The 23,601-nt window shown below is 42.8% G+C and overlaps 1 protein-coding gene across 7 annotated transcripts in view; it reads right to left on the bottom strand.

Annotated features, from left to right (window-relative positions):
* RBM47 (RNA binding motif protein 47) overlaps nucleotides 1-23,601 on the bottom strand; it is a 75,722-nt gene that overhangs the window by 7,183 nt on the left and 44,938 nt on the right. For 5 of the 7 annotated variants that reach the window (XM_031588507.2, XM_031588508.2, XM_090139534.1 and 2 more), the window contains one exon: nucleotides 265-1,424. In XM_031588507.2, coding sequence (XP_031444367.1) covers nucleotides 265-1,393 — 1,129 coding nt within the window. In that variant the 5' untranslated portion in view covers nucleotides 1,394-1,424. Of the gene's footprint in view, nucleotides 1-264; nucleotides 1,425-5,799; nucleotides 5,881-12,531; nucleotides 12,818-23,601 lie in introns of those variants that run through there. The other 2 variants (XM_090139536.1, XM_090139537.1) reach the window with 2 other exon arrangements.

Here is a 23,601-nt window from a genome sequence, read left to right as displayed (position 1 = left end):
AACAGGTCTCTCCCTTCTCCACCCCATAACTGGTCTGTTTGCTCATTCTGTCAGCGTAGTTCTGATGCTAGCCTGTACATTAGCTTTTATCTCTGCATGATCATAAATTAAAATGAAATGGAATATAAATATGACAAAAAAACCTCTAAAAGAGTGGTTAAGAAAATAGCCAAGCACCAGCTGTCCTTTGTCTCAGACAGACCTTGGGTCACACCAGCCTTAGATCAAGTCTGCCCATCACATCCCCTGATTGTGCTTACTAACCTTTCACAAAGTAATCTCTGTTGGGCCCTATCAGGGCATTGTATGGATATCCATAATACGCTAGTGTGTATGGATCGCAAGAGTAAACATAGTTAGGTTGCTGAGTTACTTCGGGTGTTGCTGCAGCCCCTCCTTTTGCTGCTTTCTGGTAGCGAGTGTACTGCTCCTTGTCCACTGGCTTGGCCAAGGTAACCTCCAGGCACGAGCCTTCCAGTTCGACACCATTAAGGTTATTCATGGCGTGGATGGCATCTTCCCTGGTTGTAAAGTGCACAAAGGCGTAATCACGTATTTTTTTCACCCGCTCTACACAGCCAGGGTTAAACTGCCCAAAGACCTTTTTAATGGTATCCTCTGTGGTCTCAATCATTAAGTTCCTCACATAGAGGATTTTAACAGTCTCCATGACGTCTTCATCCACGTCTATCTCTGGTTCTGCCCAGTCGACAGCAATCTGGTGTCCCCACAGCTGGATCCTTCCTGGCATGAGCTTTCTCCTGGCCATTGCTGCTGCTCGATGGCTCTCGTACTCCACAAAGGCGAAACCCCTGTTCTTCATCTTGTCTGCAGCGCTTGCATAGACAATGACATCCAATACACCTTCCGTCACTTTAGCGATCTCCTCCAGGATCTCCTCTCTCTTCTTCATCTTGGGAATGCCTCCAATGAAGAGCCGGCAGTTGTCTACGCTGCAGCACACACCCAGCAGCCTGCCCGGGCGGATTTCATAGTTGTTCAGCTCCCTGACAGCCCGCTTTGCCTCATGCTTCTGCGTGTACATCACGAAGGCATAACCGCGGTTCTTCCCATCGAAGTCCATCATCAGGCGCATCTCGTAGATGCGGCCAACAGACTCAAACACGGGCACAAGCTCATCTTCATAGACATCACGGGGTATCTTGCCCACAAAGACTTCGCAGCCGCGAGGAGGGTGCAGGCCGTCCCAGCCAGGCGGTGGGCCGCCGTACTTGCGTTGCCCGTTCTCCTGGATCATGCTGTAGCCGGTGCGCTCCATCAGTGCCAGCAGGGCCGCCTCGTTGGGTGCACCGGCCACACCTTCAGGGACTTTTGTGCTGCTCACGTTAGAGGAATCGTTGCTCATCCTTGCAGTAGAGTCCTCAGCGGTCATGATGCCAAACTCATTCAAAGCCTGATAAAACCTGGACATAGGAAGAAGCAGACACTCGTTACAAGCTGCTAGCTGCCACCAGAATACCAGCCCTTCTTTTTTGACCTTCAGCACTTCTGCAAGCTCATTTTCACACAGATAATAGGCTTCAGAAAAGCAGATGAAAGAGCCATACCAGACTGCACGAGAAGCACCCATTCTGTGCCATCCCTTGGCTCATCTAGACCTTCACAAGAACAGTCAAGTAGGAGATAATAAGTACACCCTCATGCCAGGGAAAAATGGTTCTTATCTTCTTGTGCAAAGGACAACCTGGCAAGCTTTTGAGCTGCCTGCTGCTTGTGGTATGGTGTGTGGTGTGCTTGTCTCTTTCCTTATGAGACCAGCACTTCAGAAAAGCTGAGGAGAATCACTCCTTTGTTACAGGCAGCTTGCAATTGGCTGCACAGCCCTGTAAGCCAGCAAGGGAAGGGTAAATCTCTGAAATCTCATTCTACATTTAAATCCAGGCAGGAAATGCAGAAATACAGAAGGAGGTTGAAAATGTCAACTACCACAACTGCAAGACAATGGGATCTACCTCTGAGCACAAATAAAAGACGACACTTTGGGACTTAGACTAGTTAATTCATGGCCTTTTAAAGCTGGAAAGGACCATCAGAACATTTAATATGAATGATTGCATATAACGTGGACCTTTACATTGTATTGTTATTGGCACATTGAGTCCTCTAACATTTATCTGAGTAAAACACATCTTCCAGAAGAACACCCAACCTTGATTTTATGGCATCAAGGAGCTGCAGAACCTAGCACTTCCTTTTAAGGCTTGTTTGTTAATTATTCCCTCTGACAAGGAGGTATGCTGTTTCTCCTGAGAATTTGTCTGGCCTTTCTTCCAGCTAGCATTACATTAAACCTTTCTCTGAGTAAATAGTCTTTCAGTTCCTCTATTTTTGCTTTACGATGGTATTCAAGCTGTGTCATCAAGCTACAACTCTATCCTCTTTTTAATAAATTTTGCAAGCCAAACTCTATAAGTCCTTCACATTTAGTCCTTATTTCACTGGAATTGTTTTTGTGTCTCTTCCCATTATATTCTCCAGACTTTCTGCCTTTTCTCACTCTTGTTGGACATAGGGATGAAGACCATCTGCCTCTCTTCTCCCCACTCCTCTGTCTCACAAGGCCCATTTCTCCAGTCTCCTCTTTAGCGAAGCATGCTGAGTTCTTTGTCATTTCTAATCCCAAGTCATTCCAGAGACATTGCTCACTGGGGTTATGAAGCACCCAGCAAGTCTTTTGTTTGTTACTCCTAAGTGCCACAATCTTATGTTAGCCATATCTCGACTTCCTGGTAAGTAGGTCCCACCTACTGAGTGCTCCTCAGTTGGTACCTCCTTATTTCTATTTACAATTCCATCAGCCTTTGCATCATTCCCTCATTTATTTGCCACGATTTGCATTAATGACTGTTTTATTTTGACTGTCAAAGGGCACTGGCCCCTGTAGGAAACTCTGCAGGCCACCATCAGAAATAGCCACAGTTTGTGTTCGATGGCCTGTATCCTAATAAAGGATAAAACTTCAGACAAATTTATTTGTTCCATGTAGTGGCATTATTTAGTCACAGTTCCACAAAGACTCTGATATATACTCTTAATGACAACAATTTTATCATTTGTGTTGCATTAGTTACCATGCACGCATGTTGAAACTGCATTTGGGATTAGGATACCATATGTCTCTGAGCCTTGGTCTGTGGCAGGGTCTGATCCTGCTGGCACGTTTGGGCCATGGGTGTTGTGCACTGGTGCTCCTGGTGTGGAACAGTCATTCTATTTTCAAGAATATGGACAGCAAAGAGGGAGGTGGAGAAACTGGAGGGGCACTGATAGTGACAGCCATGTCCAGGCAGTATTTTTCCTTCAGAAAGCACAATTTCTTTGAAGCCAGGTGTTTCAAAGACATGCATCAGTTTTAATAGAATCTTGCTTTTAAACGTAATTTATAGAAATGATTCTCTTTTTAATGTGTCAGAGCCAGACATTTTGGTTTTACTTCTGGGAATTATTTCACATCATCAGTAGAAATTAAAGCAGAGAAAAACATCTTCTTTTTTCACTTGACGATTTGTTCCTAAAGATCTGCTTTTACCTTTCTCTGAGTAAAATCAAAGCTTGGTAAGCAGACATTTTACTAAGGAATAATCATTACCTTCACATGGGCCACCCGTTGGCAGGTGAATTACTTATTATCTCAGGGGTAGGTAAGTTTAAAAATGAGTCATTACTGTCAGTTTTAGGTCAACTTACAAAACAAAAGTCTCTGCATCCTGTTGTGGGTTTGGCTCAGAAGTGGGGCTGAAGTCTAGAAAGCTACAGACAGGCACTGGGAGGGTGGAGAGGGCAGAGACAGAGCAAAGCCTCCCTGATCCAACAGAACCAGCTGCTGGGATTGGGTTGGGGCTGCCAGTGGTGTCAAGGAACTAGCTTGTCCTACAGCACTTTGCGTGTCCCCCAGCATCAGCAATGTGATCTCTAATCATAGAATCATAGAATATCCTGAGTTGAAAGGGTCCCATAAGGATCACGGAGCCCAATTCCTGAACTCCTAATATCAGAATCTGTACCTGAAAGTGCTGCTAAATGCTGATGGCCACCTCAGCTGCAGCCATTATCTTACTGAACAACTTACTGTGAACATACAATCCATTTTGCACTTATATAAAGCCCTTGAAGCCCTACTTGATGTATATAAATATACATGTAACAGTCACTGCCACATGACTGCCAACACATTCACAGGGTTCAGAGATCACCTGTTTTGATGAGAAAAAGTGCGGGAGAGACAGAGTGCTTCCTTCTCCTGTTACTGCCTCCTGTGCTGCCAGTACCACCCTGAAAAGTAGTCACTCTCAAGAAAACTGACCTCTTTCTGAAGCGTTCAGCACTACTGATGCATCTAAACTGCTTTTAGTCTGCAGTTAAGTGCTCATGGAAACTTGCTACCATGTGCTGTGGGTGTACTCGGGCAGGAGTTAATGCTGCGAGTTTAGCGGTGTGGGTAAATGCAGATGGATTCCTGTGCATCCGTGAGGTGTGGTTGGTGCTAAGAGCAGTCTCAGAAGTTTAAGCTACGTTAAAATGTGATGTCATGTGAAATATGAGAGCCTATGAAGAGGAAATTACGCCTGATTTCCATGACAAAGATTCATAAAGCAGAAAGATAGACAAAAATATTAATTTCTAATGAGAGAGGTTGCATTTTGGAGATGACCAATTTTTAAATGACTTATTACCCACACTGAAAAAAGGCTGGCTTCTTTTTTTCTCAGGAAAAGGTAAAGCCTGCTGGATTTTTCAAAGCCCAGTTAGGTGGCCACTGACTTCTGCAGCATATTGAGAACTTTGAGCCCTTCTGGCTCAGATCTGTGGTGCAGGAATTCTCCTTCACTTGCAGGTGAACTCTCAGATGTACATGTTTCATTGAAACCAGTCAGATTTCACTTCCTTCTGCTTATGAAACTCTTTCTCTGCTGCCAGTAAGGTGTGTGCAAATACTTCTTGACCTAAACATTAATTCCTTTCTTATTATTTATTTATTTTTATCAGAGCTGAGAACATTAAATGGAAAACCTACTACATCAGCATTGTCTGAGCTAAAGCATACTGTGAGTACCAAGCACCTCTTTCATTAAATGGGAACGCCGTGCTTTGAGTAACAACAGCATGGGGCCAAGTGCTGCCAGAACAGGGGCAGCTCAGGGTTGCAGTGAGAAGGCAATGCCCCAGGGCTTGCAGAGGAGCTGGCCACTGATACAAGGGGAAGCAGAAAGTCTCTCTTCCTCTGTGCCTGCTGGGAGCAAGAGCTGTTCCCTCTCTGCTGTTGTTTTTTCTCTTTCTTGTGGCTAAGGAGGTTTGGCTTTTTGTCTCTGGGATGACCTGTGATGCTGAAAGGGCTGAGGCTGAAGAAACCCATCTCCATTTTAAGACATATCTCTGGGTCTGCAGATGCAAGTGACGACAATGAGAATATCTTCTACACCAGGTATCCAGGAAGCAGGCAAAAAAAAAAACGCTGGTTATATCCTGAGAGTTCAGTAAGACATATAAAGGGAAATAACTTCATGATACAAAGCAAAGGAATCCCACTGTTTTCCTAGAAGGCTTCACTGGTCAGACTTAATCACTTAAGAAAAGGCAGACCCTGTAACACCTTATCCCTGAATTCACACAGCACTCAGCATCACCCCATGCAGCCACTTGCACTTCTGTTCAGCCATCTATGATGAAACAGACTTTTGCACACACAGAGACACAACTGATGTCCTCATGGCGGCAGCTGCCTGCAAATTCCTCCTGTGTTCCCTATGAAAGGCTTTGTTTGTGTCTGCATTAACTCACCCATACAGTTTTGCTTTTTGCCTTCTACTGGCCACGGAGCCACCAGCAGTCACAGGGCATGGGAACAGGTGCTGGCACCACAGCAGGCAGGAGCACCCAGGGACACCTGTGGAATCCAAGCATCTTTGGCATTTGCTTCGTGTTGAGCCTAGGCAGTGTGTGGAGCATCCCACCCAGAGCCTTCCTCAAAAACAGGGGATACCTGTGCCCCACCTGCAGGCGGTGGGGTGCCTGGGTCATTCAGGCACCAGACTCCTCCCCAGGGAAAGCCTTGACTTCTATGCCAGCTGTCTTTGTGATGGCCCTTTTTGGTGCTTTGGACTGTGCAAATTCCTGCTGAAAATACAGCATATGCCCTCATGGACACATCAGCCTGCTTACTTCTGGAGCTGCTGCAGCTTCTCATTGCGTGCTGCAGCCCCTGCTGCTGTGGAGGGAAGGTCAGCCATCAACGTTTTAACTAAATACACCATGTTGACAGAGTGAAATATCAGCTACTGTTTCAAATGTGACCTTCCTACTTTTTTTTCGTTGCAGTAATAAGGGCAAATAGAAATCCTGCTGCTGGCCTGCAGCAGCAGCTCTGGACTACCTGCAGCAGTTAAACCTCTTTATTTTCTAAAGTTGACTCTTCTCATGGCAAGTTCACATACAATTGCAGAATCATACAATATTTGGGTTCAAAAGAACCTTTGAGCCCACCCAGTTCCAGCTCCCTGCCATGGGCAGAACTGCTGCCCACTAGATCAGACTAGCCCAGAGCCCCATCCAACCTGCCCTTGAAGCCTCCAGGATTGTTACATTCATTTTGTGTATACAATGTCACGGGGCTCCTTCCCACACTAGTGGTGAAACCAAGTCCTACTTCTTGTAGGAACCCGCCTCACCACAGCCTCTGGCTCTGCTTTGCCTGCTGCCTGCTGCAGTCAGATGCTAATCCTCACCGTGGTTATCCATGGTGGACAAGAGCTGGGCTCTCCACCTGCTATCACTCACAGAAATGCAAAAGTCTGAAGTTGAGACCCATGTTGCATTGGTGCAAGAGGGAGCAGGTCATTTAGGTCTGGCTTTTTGGTCAGAGACCTTTTCTGAGCCGTTCTTACAGAAAGGGGAAGGTCTCCAGGGAAAATGTATTTGTTCAGCAGAGGGATGGATGATGTCTTTGGACATTTAACAAAAAAGAAACACTTGAGGCCAACAGGCTGTGATGGCTATCTGCAAAGTGTCAGACACGTTGCTTTACCTGCAACTGAGCAGGGTGAAAAAGTTGTCCCAGGTGTAAATGCCCAACAAAAGTTTTGAAGAGGTGACTTTTCCCACTCTGGGTCGTTCAGGCAGATGTCTGAGGAGAAAGTGGCTAACACAGTGAGCAGCTTGGGAGAGTAAACGTGTAGATCAGACCTGTGTAGTTATCAACAAGGACATGTTGGCTGTGTGAACAATCCCACTGCCAGCACTACAGGAGAGCTTTGTAGGTCCCTGTAGAGACAGAGGAACCAGGAGAGTAACAGAAGTGGCTGATACCTCTTAGCAAAGTCAGATCTTTTCACCCATCTCTCTTTTAGCCAAACTGACATGTACAGAAGTAAGGCCAGGGAGGATTAGAGTACAGTCACTCAGACAAATGCTAGAGACTTGGTGATTGTATTAGGAAGAGTCAACCTGAAGAGAAGAGCTGCTTAGTACGTTTCATCTGTGGACAAGAGGTAATGACCTTAAGTTGCACCAGGGGAGGTTCAGATTGCATGTTAGTAAACATTTATTCCCAGAAAGAATGGTAAGACATTGGAACAGGCTTCCCAGGGAGGTGGTGGAGTCGTTGTCCATGGAGGTGTTAAAGAAACACATAGATGTGGCACTGAGGGACATGGTTATTGGGCACGGTGGGGATGGGCTGATAGTTGGGACTAGATGATAGTGCTCTTTTCCAGCTTTAATGATTCTATGAGTCTATGATTCACTTGAATAAAGTTTTCCAGGACAGAAGAAATGTCTAACCTATTAATCCTGAAACTAGCAGCTGAAATTCCCACTTCTGCTAATCATGACATCAGGGATCTTGACCAGCAGGGGTCCTGTCACACATTTCAGGCTTACACTATGAATTTATTCCAACCAGTTTGTCTTTTGCTGGTATGGACTAGGTTGATGTTACGGGTGTGAGAAGTCATTTTCAGCATGTGCCTCCTGCAGAGCAAGGATCTGTACACAATTCTCAGTTGCTTAAATTTGTCCTAAGTGGCACAAGCATGTTAATGGTGGTTAGTTTAATTTCAAATATGCTAAAAACTGTTGGCTGAATTTTTTGATTGACAGTTCCAATTTTTTATTGAGTCTTCCAAAAAGAAGCACAATCAGCATCTAGCACTACTTTGTCGATATCGGCTGTAGGACTAATGGCTTCTATGAATATATTTGTAAGACACTGATGAGTACTACTGCAATCCCTGTCTTAAAAGTCTTGCAGGGACTGGTTACGTCTCCCAGGCACCAATGAAATCAGTGCACTTAGTTAAAAAAATGGCAGTAAAGTTACTTTAAATCTATTCTTTAATTACTTTCACCTACTTATGAGGAAATTATTCTGAAGGATAACAAGCTGGAATTTCCCCAGTTAAAACTTCAGTGCTAGTCAGGGAGTTTGAATTTGCCTCAATTTACAGAGTCAGTCACTGGCTATAACTTCGGACTAGGATTCCAAGGTTAAGCTCCTTGTTTTCATCACTATCATTAAGAGTAATAGCTCTGACAGACCTTATTCTCTTAGCCATATTATATCACTTCTTGTAGTTACATTAATCTTGTGTCACAGCAATTTTATACAGAAAAAACAAATGCAACTGAAATTATGAGTCCCCTACATAGTAAGTTTGTATTGTGCCAACTTCTTGTTTATTCAGTTACCAACCCTTTCTACACCCTTTTAAGACATATTTAATTTGGAGTGTGATCCTGCAAAGCCTGTCAGAAGTTCCACTTGTATTATCCATCAGCACTATCAATGCACAAGAGTAATCATTCAGAAGGATGGAGGCTCCTCAACCATCTGACCTCCTTGTCTAAAAGCCACAGAAAGACTATTAAAGGAAATCTAAATTTTAAAAATGATAACCCAAGTAATAAAGCCAGAAAAGGTTCCTGAGCCTGGAGCGCAGCCTGTGACGTTGATGAAAAGTTATTGGTATCTGCCAAAGCACTACCAACACCTACAGCATCTCAACTACACAGTTTTTATTTCTCTGTTTCTGCAATGTACATTCTGTTAACAGAGTGTGTGTTTCTTGAGTGTTTTAACCTACCCCAGTGCGACACCAGCCATCTCAACTTAAACTTCTGAAGAAAGTTGGAGTAAGTGAAACCCAGTCTCTTCTCTCGTTGTATAATGCACTTTGCTGCAAGTCATTCAGAACTTTGTCCCAACAAGTTGTGTAACCTGTGTGTTGTACAGTTTGTCCCGGCCCTATCTTTTACCCCGTCCAACTCAAAATAATTATACAACTCTTCGCTATTTCAATAGAGCCATTACTGACTGTGCCTGCAGTTACTATCCTACACGATATTGAAGCCATGTGCTGAGGAAGGCCGAGAAGATGAGAGACGAGTCATATAATCAGTCTTATCAGCTTTCCAAATCAGGAAACACAACCCTTCCCTTCTCCACAGATTCCCATATTTCAATCTAGTCCACAAAGTCTATTCCCACAGTCAGACGGGAAAGTGTATGACATATAAATAAAGTGCAACGTAATCACTTGGTACGTAACAAGTATTTCCTATTGTAGATGAGCTGGAATGAATGGAGAACTTCTTCCAAAGTCAGTTTATCACAAATGAAGTTGAATAGTGTTCTCTACAGAGAATCTGGTACAGAAAAGTGTGTCACCAACAATCTGCTTTAGAGTTCATCCTTTCCAGGGAAAGAAAAAGTGTCTCAGCTAGTGTGACTATGAGCTTGCAAGCTTTTGCCATAAGAAAGACTGTAAAAGGGATCTTTGGCAGTTGAAAAGCAAAAACAAAAGTAGAAACATCTATTAATTGCTATACAGGAAAGATAAGACATTAATCTATTCCACTTCTTATTTCTAAGAAACAAAACCCACTATATAGAATCATAGAATCATAGAATATTCTGAGTTGTAAGAGACACATAAGGGTCCAATTCCTATTTATACATATATATAAGAGGGCTACCTCGTTCAACAACTGTGAGTGTCTGTGACATGCTTTGCTAAACTCTGGATGTAGAGATAGGCTGGTTACTAGAATGTAAAACACTGTGCCTGAATACGGCATGTGGATTGTTAACAAAAACTATTTACTATGTCGATGTTAGAACAATTAAACAGTGTAAGAAATTTCAGTTTTAACTAATATTTCATATTTCATGCTGTTGTTATTTTAAGCTTCTCACAGTTTTGTGTTGTCCGCTTGAATGCAGCAACAACACGTTCACTGCTGGCTGCCCAGCCTGCTGCTCTGATTTCGGCTGCGATTTAAGGGAAAGCTGATAGTGGCCCAACTCGTGTTCCCTCTCCCCCAGGTCACAGAAATTAAAATCAGCATGAAGAGAACCGGAGAGTGGGATGTGAATGTTTGTGGCTGAAAGCACATTAAACTCAAAGCATTTGGCTTAGTCAGAGACTGCATGGTTTTTTTTCCTTGTGCACTGACATTTGACCCCTTTTAATAACATGCACCTTGCACCACTGAAACTCAGTTAGTTATTTATTAAACTCAGGTACCAATGACTGGCTTGTACATATCATGCTTTTAACTGCCTGGCGTTGCCTGTGTATGGAGGAGAAGGGGGATGGAAGGTAATCGTCTCTGCTGTGAAATTCTGTCATATCGGCAGAACGAAGCTGCAAAGTGCAGCAATTTGTACCTGACCTCTGATCTAAGAGGTCTGTACAAACCTTTGAACCTTGGGTTGAAATTGAGAAACAAGGTTTACAAGTACAAGGAAGAGATTTCCAGTACTCGTTACCCATGCTCAGGGTTAATATTATAAATTAAAAAAAATATTTAACCAAGGCAGGGACTCTCTCAGGAGGCACTATTTCTGTGCTGGGTTAATTCAAGACAATTTAAGTCTATTGAAATTTCAGCTCATTTGGAAATACCCATCATTTGGAAATTATAGTTTTGTGCATTTCAAGAAATAAATGGTATTTGAGACAGGTGTCATTTGAGATTCACCTTTTGCTGACCTTAACTGGGATTTTTTAATTTTTTTTTCAGATAAAAGACTGAAGAAAGAAGACAAGCAACATTTGTTTCAATGCAATTTCTTCAACAAAGAATTGAACCAAAATACAGAATTGAAGAGTAATTTTTTAAAAGACTTGCAAAAAGCATCCTGCTTTGTTAATTATTTGTTTTTATCCATCACATTAACTAATCTCAGTTACACAGTGCAAAGCTAAATGAGAAACCCATGGCAAAATAATCAAACCAACAACAATACAACAAATTTTTGGTAGATGGTCCTGCAGCCCTGTCTAGATGAACAAAAAATATGTGTTCTGCAGGCTGTTAGACTAACTGTGTTCACTCCATTTAATTAAAAGCTCTCTCAACTCGTTCAGACACCTGGCAAGGCCTTAGGATCAGCACCACCAGCTAGCACCAGCGTGGGCCACCAGTTCACAATGGAAACTGACACAAGTGAAGTTTTCCTGCAACACCCCTCATGCACTCTGAGCACCTGCTGCCATCCATGGCAAGGTCAGATGTGTGAAGCTTGTGGAATGCTTTGCACATGGCTCCAGAGCCACCCAGCTCAGGACAGGATGCTGTGATACACAGCTGCTGTGTCTGGTCCTTGTGGCAAGGAGCAGTTTGAACGTTATGTTAAGATATAGCACAGCTGAATCTTGTATGTTTTCCTCTTTTGCTTTTAAATTATTTTAAAAGATTTTAGAGTCAACCATTTTTTTTTTCCAGGTTTTAAGTTCAAACTCTGCTGTTGCTATCAGCATTGTCTTCAATAAAGCAATAAATGAACAAATAAATATATAAAGGTGAACAGATTAACATCACACGTCCTATGTCATAGAACCTTTAAACAAACATTTTACAGGCTACTTAGTGAAAAGGTGAACAGAATAATACCAAACTTCATTCTCTTAGCATGTTACCAAGTAGTCAGTGTGCTGGAGTTACATACATAGATTTGTATTAATAATGCTTGCATATAAGTTTCTTGCTTATTTCTAACTATCTTCAAGCTGTAACCTTCAAATTCTCTACCTAAAGTTGTAATCCACTTTAAAAGCTCCAATCCACTTTAAAAGCTCCATTTTGGTGTCAATCTCTCAAATAACAGCCAAACACACTATCAGTCAACACAGAAAGAAGATGGCAGAGACAATCCCATTGAAAACAAAGCACACAACAGCTGTAAATGCCTATCTAGCACTTCATTAAAGGTAACAGATATCTGGAATCTGATTTTATTTTCTATCTTCTGTCTAAAACATCAGCATTTTGGTTTTCACAGTTTTGATATTTGCCGTGCCAGCTGCCATGCAAATTCTGGTAGATGTTCATAACAGTTCATAGTTCCAGCTTAGAAGTTTTTGCTTCCTTCTCATACAGCTCTTAAAACCCCTCTAAATGCAGGAAAAACCCCAATCCAACACCCCGGCACTGACAAATGCCCAGTCCCAACCACCCACAAAACCAGAGGCAGACAGAAAGCCCTGATGGGGCAAGCAGCATTGTCCTTACCACCCTGGTCCCACGATCCGAGCGCAACGGGCTGAGGGCTCACGCCTCCACCAAAGCAGCCCTTCTTCCTAATGGCATGAGCCGTGAGACCTGCTCATGGAGTTTATGCATCGCTTTATTGGTCAGTCAGTCTTAGCCATTTAAATTCCTTGGGAGTCATTTGTTAAGGGCTCTCGGGCTGAGGCCGAGTGGGTGGGACAGAAGGGAACAGAGATGTGAGCGCTGCCAGACACTGAGAGCTCTTAGTGGCAGCTTGAAAGTTAATCACAAAAAGTACGAAGCTAATGGATTTTGAGAGGGCTGGGCTGAATCTTAAGGAAGAATGGACAAGAGAAACTTTGATGTTGTTGCAGATGGGGGGTTGGGGGAGAGATTTGAGCAGAAAGATTTCATTCAAAATTCAAAACTTGGAGAAAAGGGAGTGAAACATGTACAAACAACTCCTTCCTAGCACAAGGCGTTGTGCAAATATCTTGAGTTACAACAGATAAGATAAGAAAAGGGCATATTTTGTTTGAAGGCACAAAGTTTTCAGCAAAATCTTTTTCTTCATACGTGTCTGGCAAAATTGTTTTCAGGCTGCATGGAGTCCATTTGCATTCAGTCATAAGAAAAATGGTCTGTGGTTCGTGGGGCGAGAGCTGTGTGCTGAATACCTGGAGCGCACCACTTCGGCTGCAAACACGGAACTCAAATGTGTTTGCTTGGAAGAAAAAAGCCTGATGCAGAAGCGAAGGCAAAGGGGTGGTAAAACATGATTCATGACAGCAGGAATGGTCTGTACATAACAACGGGACATTAGGCCCCAGAAGCACTTAGGCAAAGCAAACAACACACCTTCTTGAGCGGTCAAGAGGAGAAACCAAACTGGATGATGGATCCGGCAGCTTGGCAAGCAGCAAGCAGAACTGCCAGTGGGAGGAGAGGGCGCAGGGCATAGCTGGGAACTGCCTGAGCCTGGGGAAGACAGAAAGCAAGCGGCGTGTCGCAGGAGCATGACGGCAGCCCTGACCCAGACTGGCTCTACAAAGGGCCACCTGGGCTGTGCCATGACCTTGGAGCGATGGCTCAGAAGGAAAGGGAATTGCAAGGAGGAGCGGGAGCCATTTCTCTCAAGGCTTCAAGGGATCCCAAAGTGCAAAGTTCCCCAAGAGGCTACACATGGTTTATTTTTGAGTGGCTTCACTCAAGATCTAGAGCTTGGCCCGATTGCTGGGATAGTTTTGTATAGTGGGATAGTTTGAAAATTCCATGAATTCTCCTTAAAAAGAGCATAGTTACAGAGCATCCACGTTTAATCACATTTGGCTCAAGCTAAAAATCAAAAGCTGCATGGCTAAACAATTTGTATATACATGCACACATGCACATGCATACTGTCCTATATTCCTACAAAACTATCTATCCTACCTATCAGTAATTTTAACAGTAATTTTAAGCTTGCAGTTTGGTTGTTCTTTAGCTGGTGTTCCTGTGTTCTGTCTTTCCTATGTCCAAAAATAAAAGCTCATTCCAAAGCTCTAGCCAAACAGCGTCCATCCAGCAGCACCAAGACACCCCTGTGAGGAAAAAGAAGTTTTTGAACCTCCCACCAGTTGAACAGACTGGTGGATTTTGTGGAGGAAGTGCTGTCAGATGGTATTAGCTGGTCCTTTGCAATCATTTGTCCTCATCGTCTGAGTGGCTTAGTCTGGACACTCCAAACTTAGAAACATCCTAATACTACAGATTGAGAGGCTGGTCAAGACAGAAAAGGGAGAGAGGAGTCAAAAAATACAGCTAAAAAATTTAGGAGGTTCCATGCAGGAGAGAGGAATTCAGAGGACAACAAACACTGGCAAAAGAAGCATCACTGTGATGGTTGCTGGGAGCAAACCCAAATGGCAATTGCTAGCAGTCTGCTCTGACTTTTAGACTTGTTTATCCACAGCAGTGCAGCCACAGTGTGTTAGGCACTGTACAAACACACCTGCAGCCTGGATCCTGGTCCCAAAATGCCTGCAGCCTCAGTGTACTACATGAGTCTTTTATCTTCAGAATTCCTCTCTGCAAACGTAACTCATCCATCACAAGATGCTCTGCAGGCAGGGAAGCTGCCACATGAAAATTCAGTGATTTGCCCATGACTGTAGAAATAATCAGTCTCAAATCTGGGATTAAAATCCAGGAGATTATGCCAAAATCTGTCCCGTGCTTCAGTCTCATGAATGTATGCAGGGAAGTGAGTATAAATGACATTTAGCTGGTATAAACTCACAGAACTCCCTTCAACCACATTATCTTTTTAAAGTCACTGTTCTTCCCTTGACTTCACATTTTTCTGTTGGAAAACAAGCTGATCTTAATTTTCAACTGTAAGCATTACAAAGTGAATCCTATCACTTGAATGCACAGAGAACAGAGGTAAGTGGACTGAGAACACACTTCTGCTGGCAGGGTGATGGGCTAAAATGCAGTACACTCACTTTCAGAAGGCTCTTCAACATACCATGTGAATCAGGAATGTGTAGGGAGGTGGCTCAAGCTCTTGGCTTTCCTTTTACACTTTCACTTTTAGCTCTAGCTTGTTGTTCATTTCCAAGATCTGTCCCCACTATCATTTAAAGTAGTGAAAATCAGCAGATCAGAGGTATTCTCAATGGCAGAAACTGAAAATAAATTATTTTGTCTTGCAAGCTGTTTTTAGTGGGAAGCTAAGAAATTTGGGCAGAATTGTGCAAGTTTTTATCTGTGTATCCACCAGCTTTCCTTGAATTATGTGCCCCTCGGCTTCAAACACACCATAATAGTGACTATATGACTTTCCATATGCCTCGTTATGACTCTGGCATCACGAGAGGGATACATCTAAGCCAGAGAGGAAAAGGGTTAACAGCACAGGCATCCCAGTGGAATGGAGGATAGATTTTGTATGTGCACGTATGTTCTGCTCCTCATACAGCACAACTGAACTGCTGTAGGAATAGAAGCATATCTCACCTTCTAATTTACAGCTTGCCTCGATGATAGTGTCACCCTCCACTACAGCACTACCATAAATATGCAATTGTTTCCGCTTTTTTTAGTGATTGACAGCTAAGCAGGGGCAAAATCTCATGTGAATGAAAACAGTACAGAGAAGTGTCCATACCATCTGGTTCATACTTTCTTTCCAAAAGATTTTCTATTTTCTCTTACTCTTTCCTGCATGGGATTATATGTGAAAAGCTTTTCCTAAATAATTGTTCTGAACATTGTGAAAGAAAAAACTGGATATTTGAAAAAAAATCTGAGATACACTGGGACGTGCTGAGGAGTATCAGATGAGGACTGCTCCCTGAGGCAATAAAAGGCCTTCAAGGAGACTGTGGGCTTTCCCTCTCCTGTCCTTTCTAGGAGCAGATACATGACTTGCTTCTGCTAATTGGGTGTGTTCCACAGGATGAAAAGCCCTACTAAAGTACTGGTAGTGCTTTTCTGGGATTTTTACAAAGATCCAACCCCAGTGCATTTGGAGACTGATCACAGGCTTGTCATTTTGTTGGAGAGGGTCTTTAACTGGGTGAGAGCTAGTGTTTTTGATAAGTATGGTAGGAAACAGGCTTTCAGGAAGGATTTCAGGTTGGCAGCATGGCCTCCTGTGATGGTGCAGATATGAGAACATGAAAGGAGTAGGAACAGTAAGGAGTAAGAAAAGGATTGAATGTTATGGTCACATTTGATCTTCAGAGACTACTTAGAAATTGCAGTGGAATGAAAAGGGAATGTGACAGGTAAAAGATTTCACCAAAAGGACACATAAATTTATGAGCAACCCACAAGATCTTCGAGAAGTCTTTACAATTTATCAGTATATTCACATATATGCTCTATGTCAGCCACAATACAGCCACAAAAAATAGGATAATAGAATCACAGAGTGGCCCTAAAGATCATCTAGTTCCTACCCCTGCCATGGGCAGGGTTGCCAACCACTAGATCACAGGACCTCATAACATTACCACTAATGGCCTCTTTTTCCTTTTCACCCCTTTTATTTCTTTTCCTTGTCTTTTTAATCTTTTTGTGTTTGGTCTAACAGGTTCGCTCGGTTTGCAGAACAATTTTATTGCCCATTTGAATGTTTAATGACACAACAGCACTTTATTGAAATAAGTAACGTTTTTTTGCTCATTCTTTTGCAATGTGAGTGTGCAAACACACCTCCATTTTCTGACTTAAAGCTGATGCAGATCAAAAACTGTAAGATTGTACAGAGAACATGCAGCCCCTAATAGGTACCAAAATATTTTTCTCATTTTTGTTATGGATGGATCACATGCGACTCAAACACACATACATTATGTCTCAAAACAGCTTTACTACATCATCTCAAGAGGTTTTCAGAGCTGCTCAGGCACCCAAGCATGTGCTCAGAAACAACAGTTTTCCAGGTTCTCTAAGACTGAAACTGTCTCAGTGTGTAACCCACATCAGTTCTTTGGTCTTTATCTTCTCACTGAGAGCTTGGAAAATGCCCTTGTACAGGCAGAGTCCCCTCTTGTCTGCCAGCCCTGGCCACCTCCTATGTCTCCGCTAGAGAGGACAATGTCACGGCCTGGGAGGTGGAGTCCCACCAGGAAAATTGGCTCTGATTCTAACCAGAAACTTTTCCCAGATGAAAACTACTGTCCTTGGAGGTGCTCTTAAATGCAATGTCATTCCACATAAGCTTGTCAGATTCCTGGAGAGCAGCAGTTGCAAATCCTGCTGCTGCTAGGACAAGGTGCTATGTGGTCACCGATTGAGGACAGCTGAGCTGATGATGTAGGAGGTGGGATTCTCTCTGGGACCTGCCAAGGAGAGGCTTGTAGAGTTGTGCAGGTGGCCACAACAGGATTTCCCCCTTTGTATTTTAATCTCATGTATCTCTGGTTCACGGGCAGCCAGAGTTGCCCTGATAACCTGAACTGTTGCTATACAAAGTTTGTGTTTCATTTTAGCAAACACTTCAGTTGTCACTCTGCAAGGAACGTCAGTACAGAGGAACTCCCTGGAGGATTCCCCATGCAAGACTCTGTGCTTTTGTTTAAGCCTGAAGGCAGGTTTTAAGTTTGAAAATTTAGGCAGATGGATACTGAATAAACCCATCGATTGTTATTGCTTTCAATTAGGACATTAAAAGAGAGAGACAGAGAGAGATAGGAAGGAAGGAAAGGAACGGAATGGAACGGAAAGGAAAGGAAAGGAAAGGAAAGGAAAGGAAAGGAAAGGAAAGGAAAGGAAAGGAAAGGAAAGGGGAAAGGAAAGGGGAAAGGAAAGGGGAAAGGAAAGGGGAAAGGAAGAAACCATTAAAACCCAAAGAGCTTCTATATTACCACAACCATTATGTTTCTGTAGGATGTTTGCTTTCCAGTAAAATAAATACAGGTTGGGTTCTGGATAGACATATCTACAGGGGAGATTAATTTGATGATTGCTTTTTGGTCCCTTGGTAAATAAAACACTCTATGGGAAAAAGGTTTAGCACTCACCAGCCTGATGTGGCTGCTTGAGACCATTTCACAGCATGTTTTCACAAATACTGTAAATTGGTGATGCCAGTTTAAGGGCCCAGTGCGTTCTCCCCACAGGCACACTGTGCACCTTTCCTCACCTTTCTATTGCTGTCTCAACATTTGTGTGGCTACACCGTGCACACACACTGCTTGCCTGCATTCATTAGTTCTTGGCTTTTATATTATGCAGAAGTGACATGTCATGGAATACTGATACGTTGTCAGGAGTACAGAATGTGAATTAAGCAGAGTCTGCGCTCCTATCTGCACAGTAGGATCATTACTGGAGAAGTCTTAGCGTTAAACAGATGAGCTTCATATCAGAGTTAGAATGAACTTCATTTCTCATGGTAGAACACTGATGTGACCAAGTCACATTAAAATCTGTCTTGGGACTAAGAGATGATGACAGACCCAGACACCTGGCCTCTCTTGCTGGGGTGGCAGGAAGGTTGAGGGGAGCTCCTAGTGACAGTGTGTACTATGGCAAGCCAGAATTGCGGTCCCACCTCCTGGTACCTCATCACAATACACTTTGTCCACGTGGCCAAGTGTGGATTTGCTTGCTCCTCCCCACAGCAGCCTCTGGCCCGCTCCTCCCCACACACCACCTCCTCTGAGGTGAAGGCAGGAGCCAGGCTGCAGGTTTGCAGGACAGAGCTGTATCAGAAACTCCATTCCCAAGATTCCTTTGGTTTTAAGGACTACAATCAAAAGTACTCAATTGCAAGAATAAGATTGGCTTCTACAGTGAAGGAAGTAGGGTGGGTTTGCCCATCTATCAGCAGTTACTTCACTAAACCTGCACTATGCAGTCCTAGAGTCACTACTGTGGCACAGAAATGCTAGTATAACCCCAGGGATGAACTTTGCAACCAAGCAGTGAAACCAACCCCTGTAACCAAACACACTCCAACAGTAAAAGAGCACTTTCACCTCCATGGCTGCACCCGAAATGGGGCCCACCACTGGCATGGCCTTGTTGGCAGGTTATACTTCTAACAGCTAGAGCTGCCCCAGGTCGCCTTGCTGGGTAGAGCTGCCCTAATTAAACTTGAAAGTGATCAAGGATTGTGTTAATGGACAGTGGTAACCAAATCCCACCATATGGTGACGTTTTTATGGGACTACACTTCTGCTGTAAAACACTTGACTCTCAGAGAAAGATCTGAGAGAGTTGTTGACATGACTTACCTCTACAGATATTTGACAAGATAAAACAAGCAAAGTGTCCGTGATTTCAAGGCCAGTAATAGCTGAAATGGTTAGGAATGGGAAGAATGGTCTGAATGGTGTAAGTACTAAATCCATTGGTTAAGTTGTTCCTTCCCTTTCTTGCTTAAGAAAATGCTTCTACAATAACCTAGCATCTTGTGTCATTCACAAAGCTTAAGTTGGAAGTATATCCCATCCAGCATACATCAAATCCCATTTTTCTATTACTAATTGTAATAGTATATTATTTTCTATTACTAATAGAATAATATTTTCTATTACTAATGGAAAGTATGTATTTTAAAGAGGGCATTTCCAAACTTTGTATTTTAAAGAGGGCATTAACCACATCCTTGGGATTAGACTCAGAAGCCCTTAGATAGCAAGAAGCCTTTCCTTTGGCTAAAGGAGGGGAGTAGAGGGACAATATGAGCTCTTCTGAGCAACACCTGTACCCTCAGCTCTGCTCTGTTTGATATCTCATATCTCTTGTCTCCTGCAGGGTGGATACCTGTAGAATCTAGCCCATTCACATACTGGGCTAGAGGAAGAGGAGGGCTGTACCTCCTCTCCTTCACTGTTCCAAAATTTCTTGAGCCTCTATCCAGCCCTCTTGGGCTCTGTGCCTACATCTGTACAAGCAAATATACAGAACTTGGTTTTGGGATGTGGTTACATTGTTAATTGCTCACATGCTCATAAAAAATGTTTTAGGCCAACCTACTTGCACTGCCCTGGGCACAGTCTCAAAGAGAATGGGGCAGGGACTGCCCAGGGTAGGTGATGAGGTGTATATCCACCTTGTTTCTGATGGAAGGACGAGACTTCCATTAAAATATTGTGTGCTGTGCTGCTCTTCTGTCCAGGGAAGAGACCCTGGCATGTTTTATTCATTAGTAGAGATGTAACTGATGGGAACTACTGTCCTTGGCTCTTGGACATAATTAATGTTCACCATGCATCTGAAACCATAGCTGCTTGCAAGGTAGCATTTGCAATTATACAGGAAATGGCAGTCTGTCAGCAGGTTAACCAGGTGATAAATGATCTTAATATCAGAGAGATACTCCCTTTTCTGAAGAACTAGCTAAAATCTCAGGAACAAAAAGGCCAGTGACTTTTTACCCTTTACCCTTTTCACAAATATACAAGGTAAATTTTTAAAGGGAACATATTTCATTGGTGAAATTTGCTACAGTCTGCATGCATCTGAGATGGTTGAAATCTGACCTTTCTATGGCTGCATGTATCTTCAGAGCACCACTGAAGGTAGGCAGATATCTGCATTTGAAGACATTCCTCTTCCTGCTATGTTACTGTAGACTATTCCTAAAGAAAAAGGAAGGTGTTTTTGTGCAAGCTGTTCCAGTCTCCCCAGTCTGACTCAATAACATGATTTACCATGAAACCTCTGAATGTGGACGTGGTGTCTAGTTGCAGATTAATGTAGCAACTAGCAGATTGTCACCTGTGCATCACCTATGCAGCTACTTAGAATTCCATATCACCTCTGAGGCCTGAACACATCTCCTATGTATTAAAATTAAAAAATATATATTTTCTATCTATAAAAGTAATTAGCTGCTTAGTTTAGGGGTGCCTGTGAGGAGCTGGTCAAATTTTGATTAGTGGAAATTTTATTAACGTGAACTAAGCCAACTCATTCTTAGTGCCATATCATCATGATTGACATAATGTTGACATCATGTTTGACACTGATGCTACATCAGTCATTTAATTTGCTTTTCATATGTTTCACGTTATGAAACCGGTGATAGTGCATTCCAAGAAAATATAGATAAAGTGACCAGGTGATGAAGTATCTGCATTTTGAACTTTGTTCTTTGTAAAATCTTACCCAGAGGATGTACCACAAGACCAACAAAGAGCAGTAAGGTGATACTGAGGCTTTAGACTGCTTTTGTGTCATTTTAATGGAGATTCTTTGGAAATTCTATGATCTTTTGGGAAAAATGATTGTAAAAAATGAAACCTCAATGGATTAAAATTGTCTTGCATGTAATTTCTTAAGTATGTTAATGATGTCAACAAAGTCTTTTTTTTTTTTTTCAATCACTGAGATATGTGATTTGAGAGGGGGGAAAAGGGGTTAAAATGTAATACTTTGAATTAATGCATTTACTTCTGAAAAGACCATTTTGCACATGAAAAGATTGCTTTTGGCCTGCTATTGATCTCTTCAGAAGATTAAACATAATGTTGAAGGAGTAATTGTTGAGCACAGTGTGATGGTTGCTATGCAAGCCGAGGACCACTTGAGACCTGGAACAAGGAGAGAGTTAATACTCCTACTTGCATGAGCAAGAGAAGGAAAGGTGGTGGTGGGGGAGACACACTGGTTTGGATACGACTTCTGGGAGCCACTGCAGATTCTGGCTAGTGCCTGATCTGTGCCCACATCACGGGAAGCTGAACTAAGCATATTCTCAATGTATACTTGGTTTTAAGCATGACGCTCTGGAAAAGGTTAGCCCTTCCCACTGGACCACACATCAACACGGGCTGTGAATCATTTCCACACACATTAACAGTCGTTTAATTTCAGTGCTTCCTCCAGTGAAGCTGGAAGGCAGTACATTTTAAACTAATGAAGGAAAGCATTCATCATGAATCTTACTGCTACAAGATACAACCAAGGACAGGAGCCTCCAAGTGACTGGCAGTTTCTAATGAAGATATTCAGTTGTACTTGGAGTGTATCAGCTTCAAGATAGAAACAACGTTTCTAAGATCTAAAGCAGTCTCTTGTATTTGGTGGCTAAGATGACAAATTTCTTTGAAAGAAGGATTTTCTATAATTACTCTCTATCAATGATTACAACATTTGGAAAGGCATCTAGGACTGGTCACTGGACAGCGGAGTCACTGATTGGGTTTCCTATGGCATAGTCTGCATCCTTGCTAAAGCTATAGGAAAAGTAACCACAGCCATAATATCACCTTGAAGAATGGTGCCTGAACACAGTTTATAGCCTACAGTTGCTCCTCGGTTGCCAGCAGCAGCAGGCTTGTGACTCATGTAGGGCTACCACGGGACTGGAGGTGGGGTGAGCAGCTAGGCCATGTTGTGCACTGTACCACCACATCGTGATATCCTCAGCACCCAGCCTGCATGCAGCTTTGAGACCTCAGCCAGAAAGAGGTCTTCTTAGGACATAGAGTAACAACAAGACTCATACTCCTACATGCTCTTCCACTGAAATTATCTTTGCAGCCACTGAATGATGACCAGAGCTGATTAAGACACACTTTACAAAAGGTTCTTCCATGAATACACTGTGATCACGTTTCATTAAGAGCAACCAGCATCTCTCCTACCTCAGCTGGCCAAAGGTCAGCATGTTGAAGCAAGCTAAGTCCAGCAGCAACTTGCAGTAAAATGCCTAAAGCCATTCCAGCTTACCACCCACAGGCACTCTTGAAGTAAAGCTTCTGTGAAACTTTGAGCTCACAGGTGTTGACTGCTTCAAAATTTTAAAATTGGAAAGGGAGGGAAAATGCATTTCTGCACATCTCTTTGAAACCATGACAAGAAGGCAATGAATATGCCTCATTGTCTTTGCATAGGAGTTAATTTCCCTGTTTGCTTATGATTCCCATGATTCTCTTGCACACTCTTCCTGTTTGTGATGAACACTTGGTGCTCTCAGTCTGGTTTTCTAAAAACAATCACATGCCCCACCACAGACATACAAAACTGTACCATGACTGCCAGGCCCATTCTCTCTGTTTATAAGTTTCAGATCTGCTGGCCAGCTTCATGAAAGAAAGGGCTAAATCTAAGGAATGAAATTAACAAGTGAGAGCTTGTTTTGGCTGGGCTACTGCCTGTCCTGAAAGGCAATGTCCAGCCATGCTGAGTGAAACGTAGCTGAGCATAAACGCGCCGCAACAGTCTCCAGATCTGCTCAGCTGAAGAGGAAGAGGTACAGGAAAGATCAAAGGAGAAACACAACGGGAGGGAGGATGGGACAAGCTGAGGACACAGGACAGGGCTAGAATTGCTCTGCATTCCTACAGTAGCACCGTAGAAAACCAGACTTAATAAATTCTTCTATTCATAAATCATCCAATTAGAATGATGTTAAATCCTTCAGTTCTTGTCTGTCAAGTTCACACTGAGATAAGGAGCTAAACATGATCAAGGCCTTTGCAAACTCTGCAAGTGCCTAGGTATTGGTCCAAGGAAGTCTGACTTAAAATGGAAACATATTAAAAACAAACAAACAAACAAAACAAAACAAAAAGCACAGAAGTTCTATCTTTCAGGTACAAAGTCTAGTCATTACGTTGCCCAACTACCAGAAGCCTTATCAAC

This window comes from Phasianus colchicus, chromosome 4, assembly GCF_987193195.1.
Source record: "Phasianus colchicus chromosome 4, bPhaCol1.hap1.1, whole genome shotgun sequence".
Taxonomy (NCBI): domain Eukaryota; kingdom Metazoa; phylum Chordata; class Aves; order Galliformes; family Phasianidae; genus Phasianus; species Phasianus colchicus.
The sequence above is the reverse complement of the archived record's forward strand: the minus strand, read 5'-3'. Positions and strand labels throughout refer to the sequence as shown.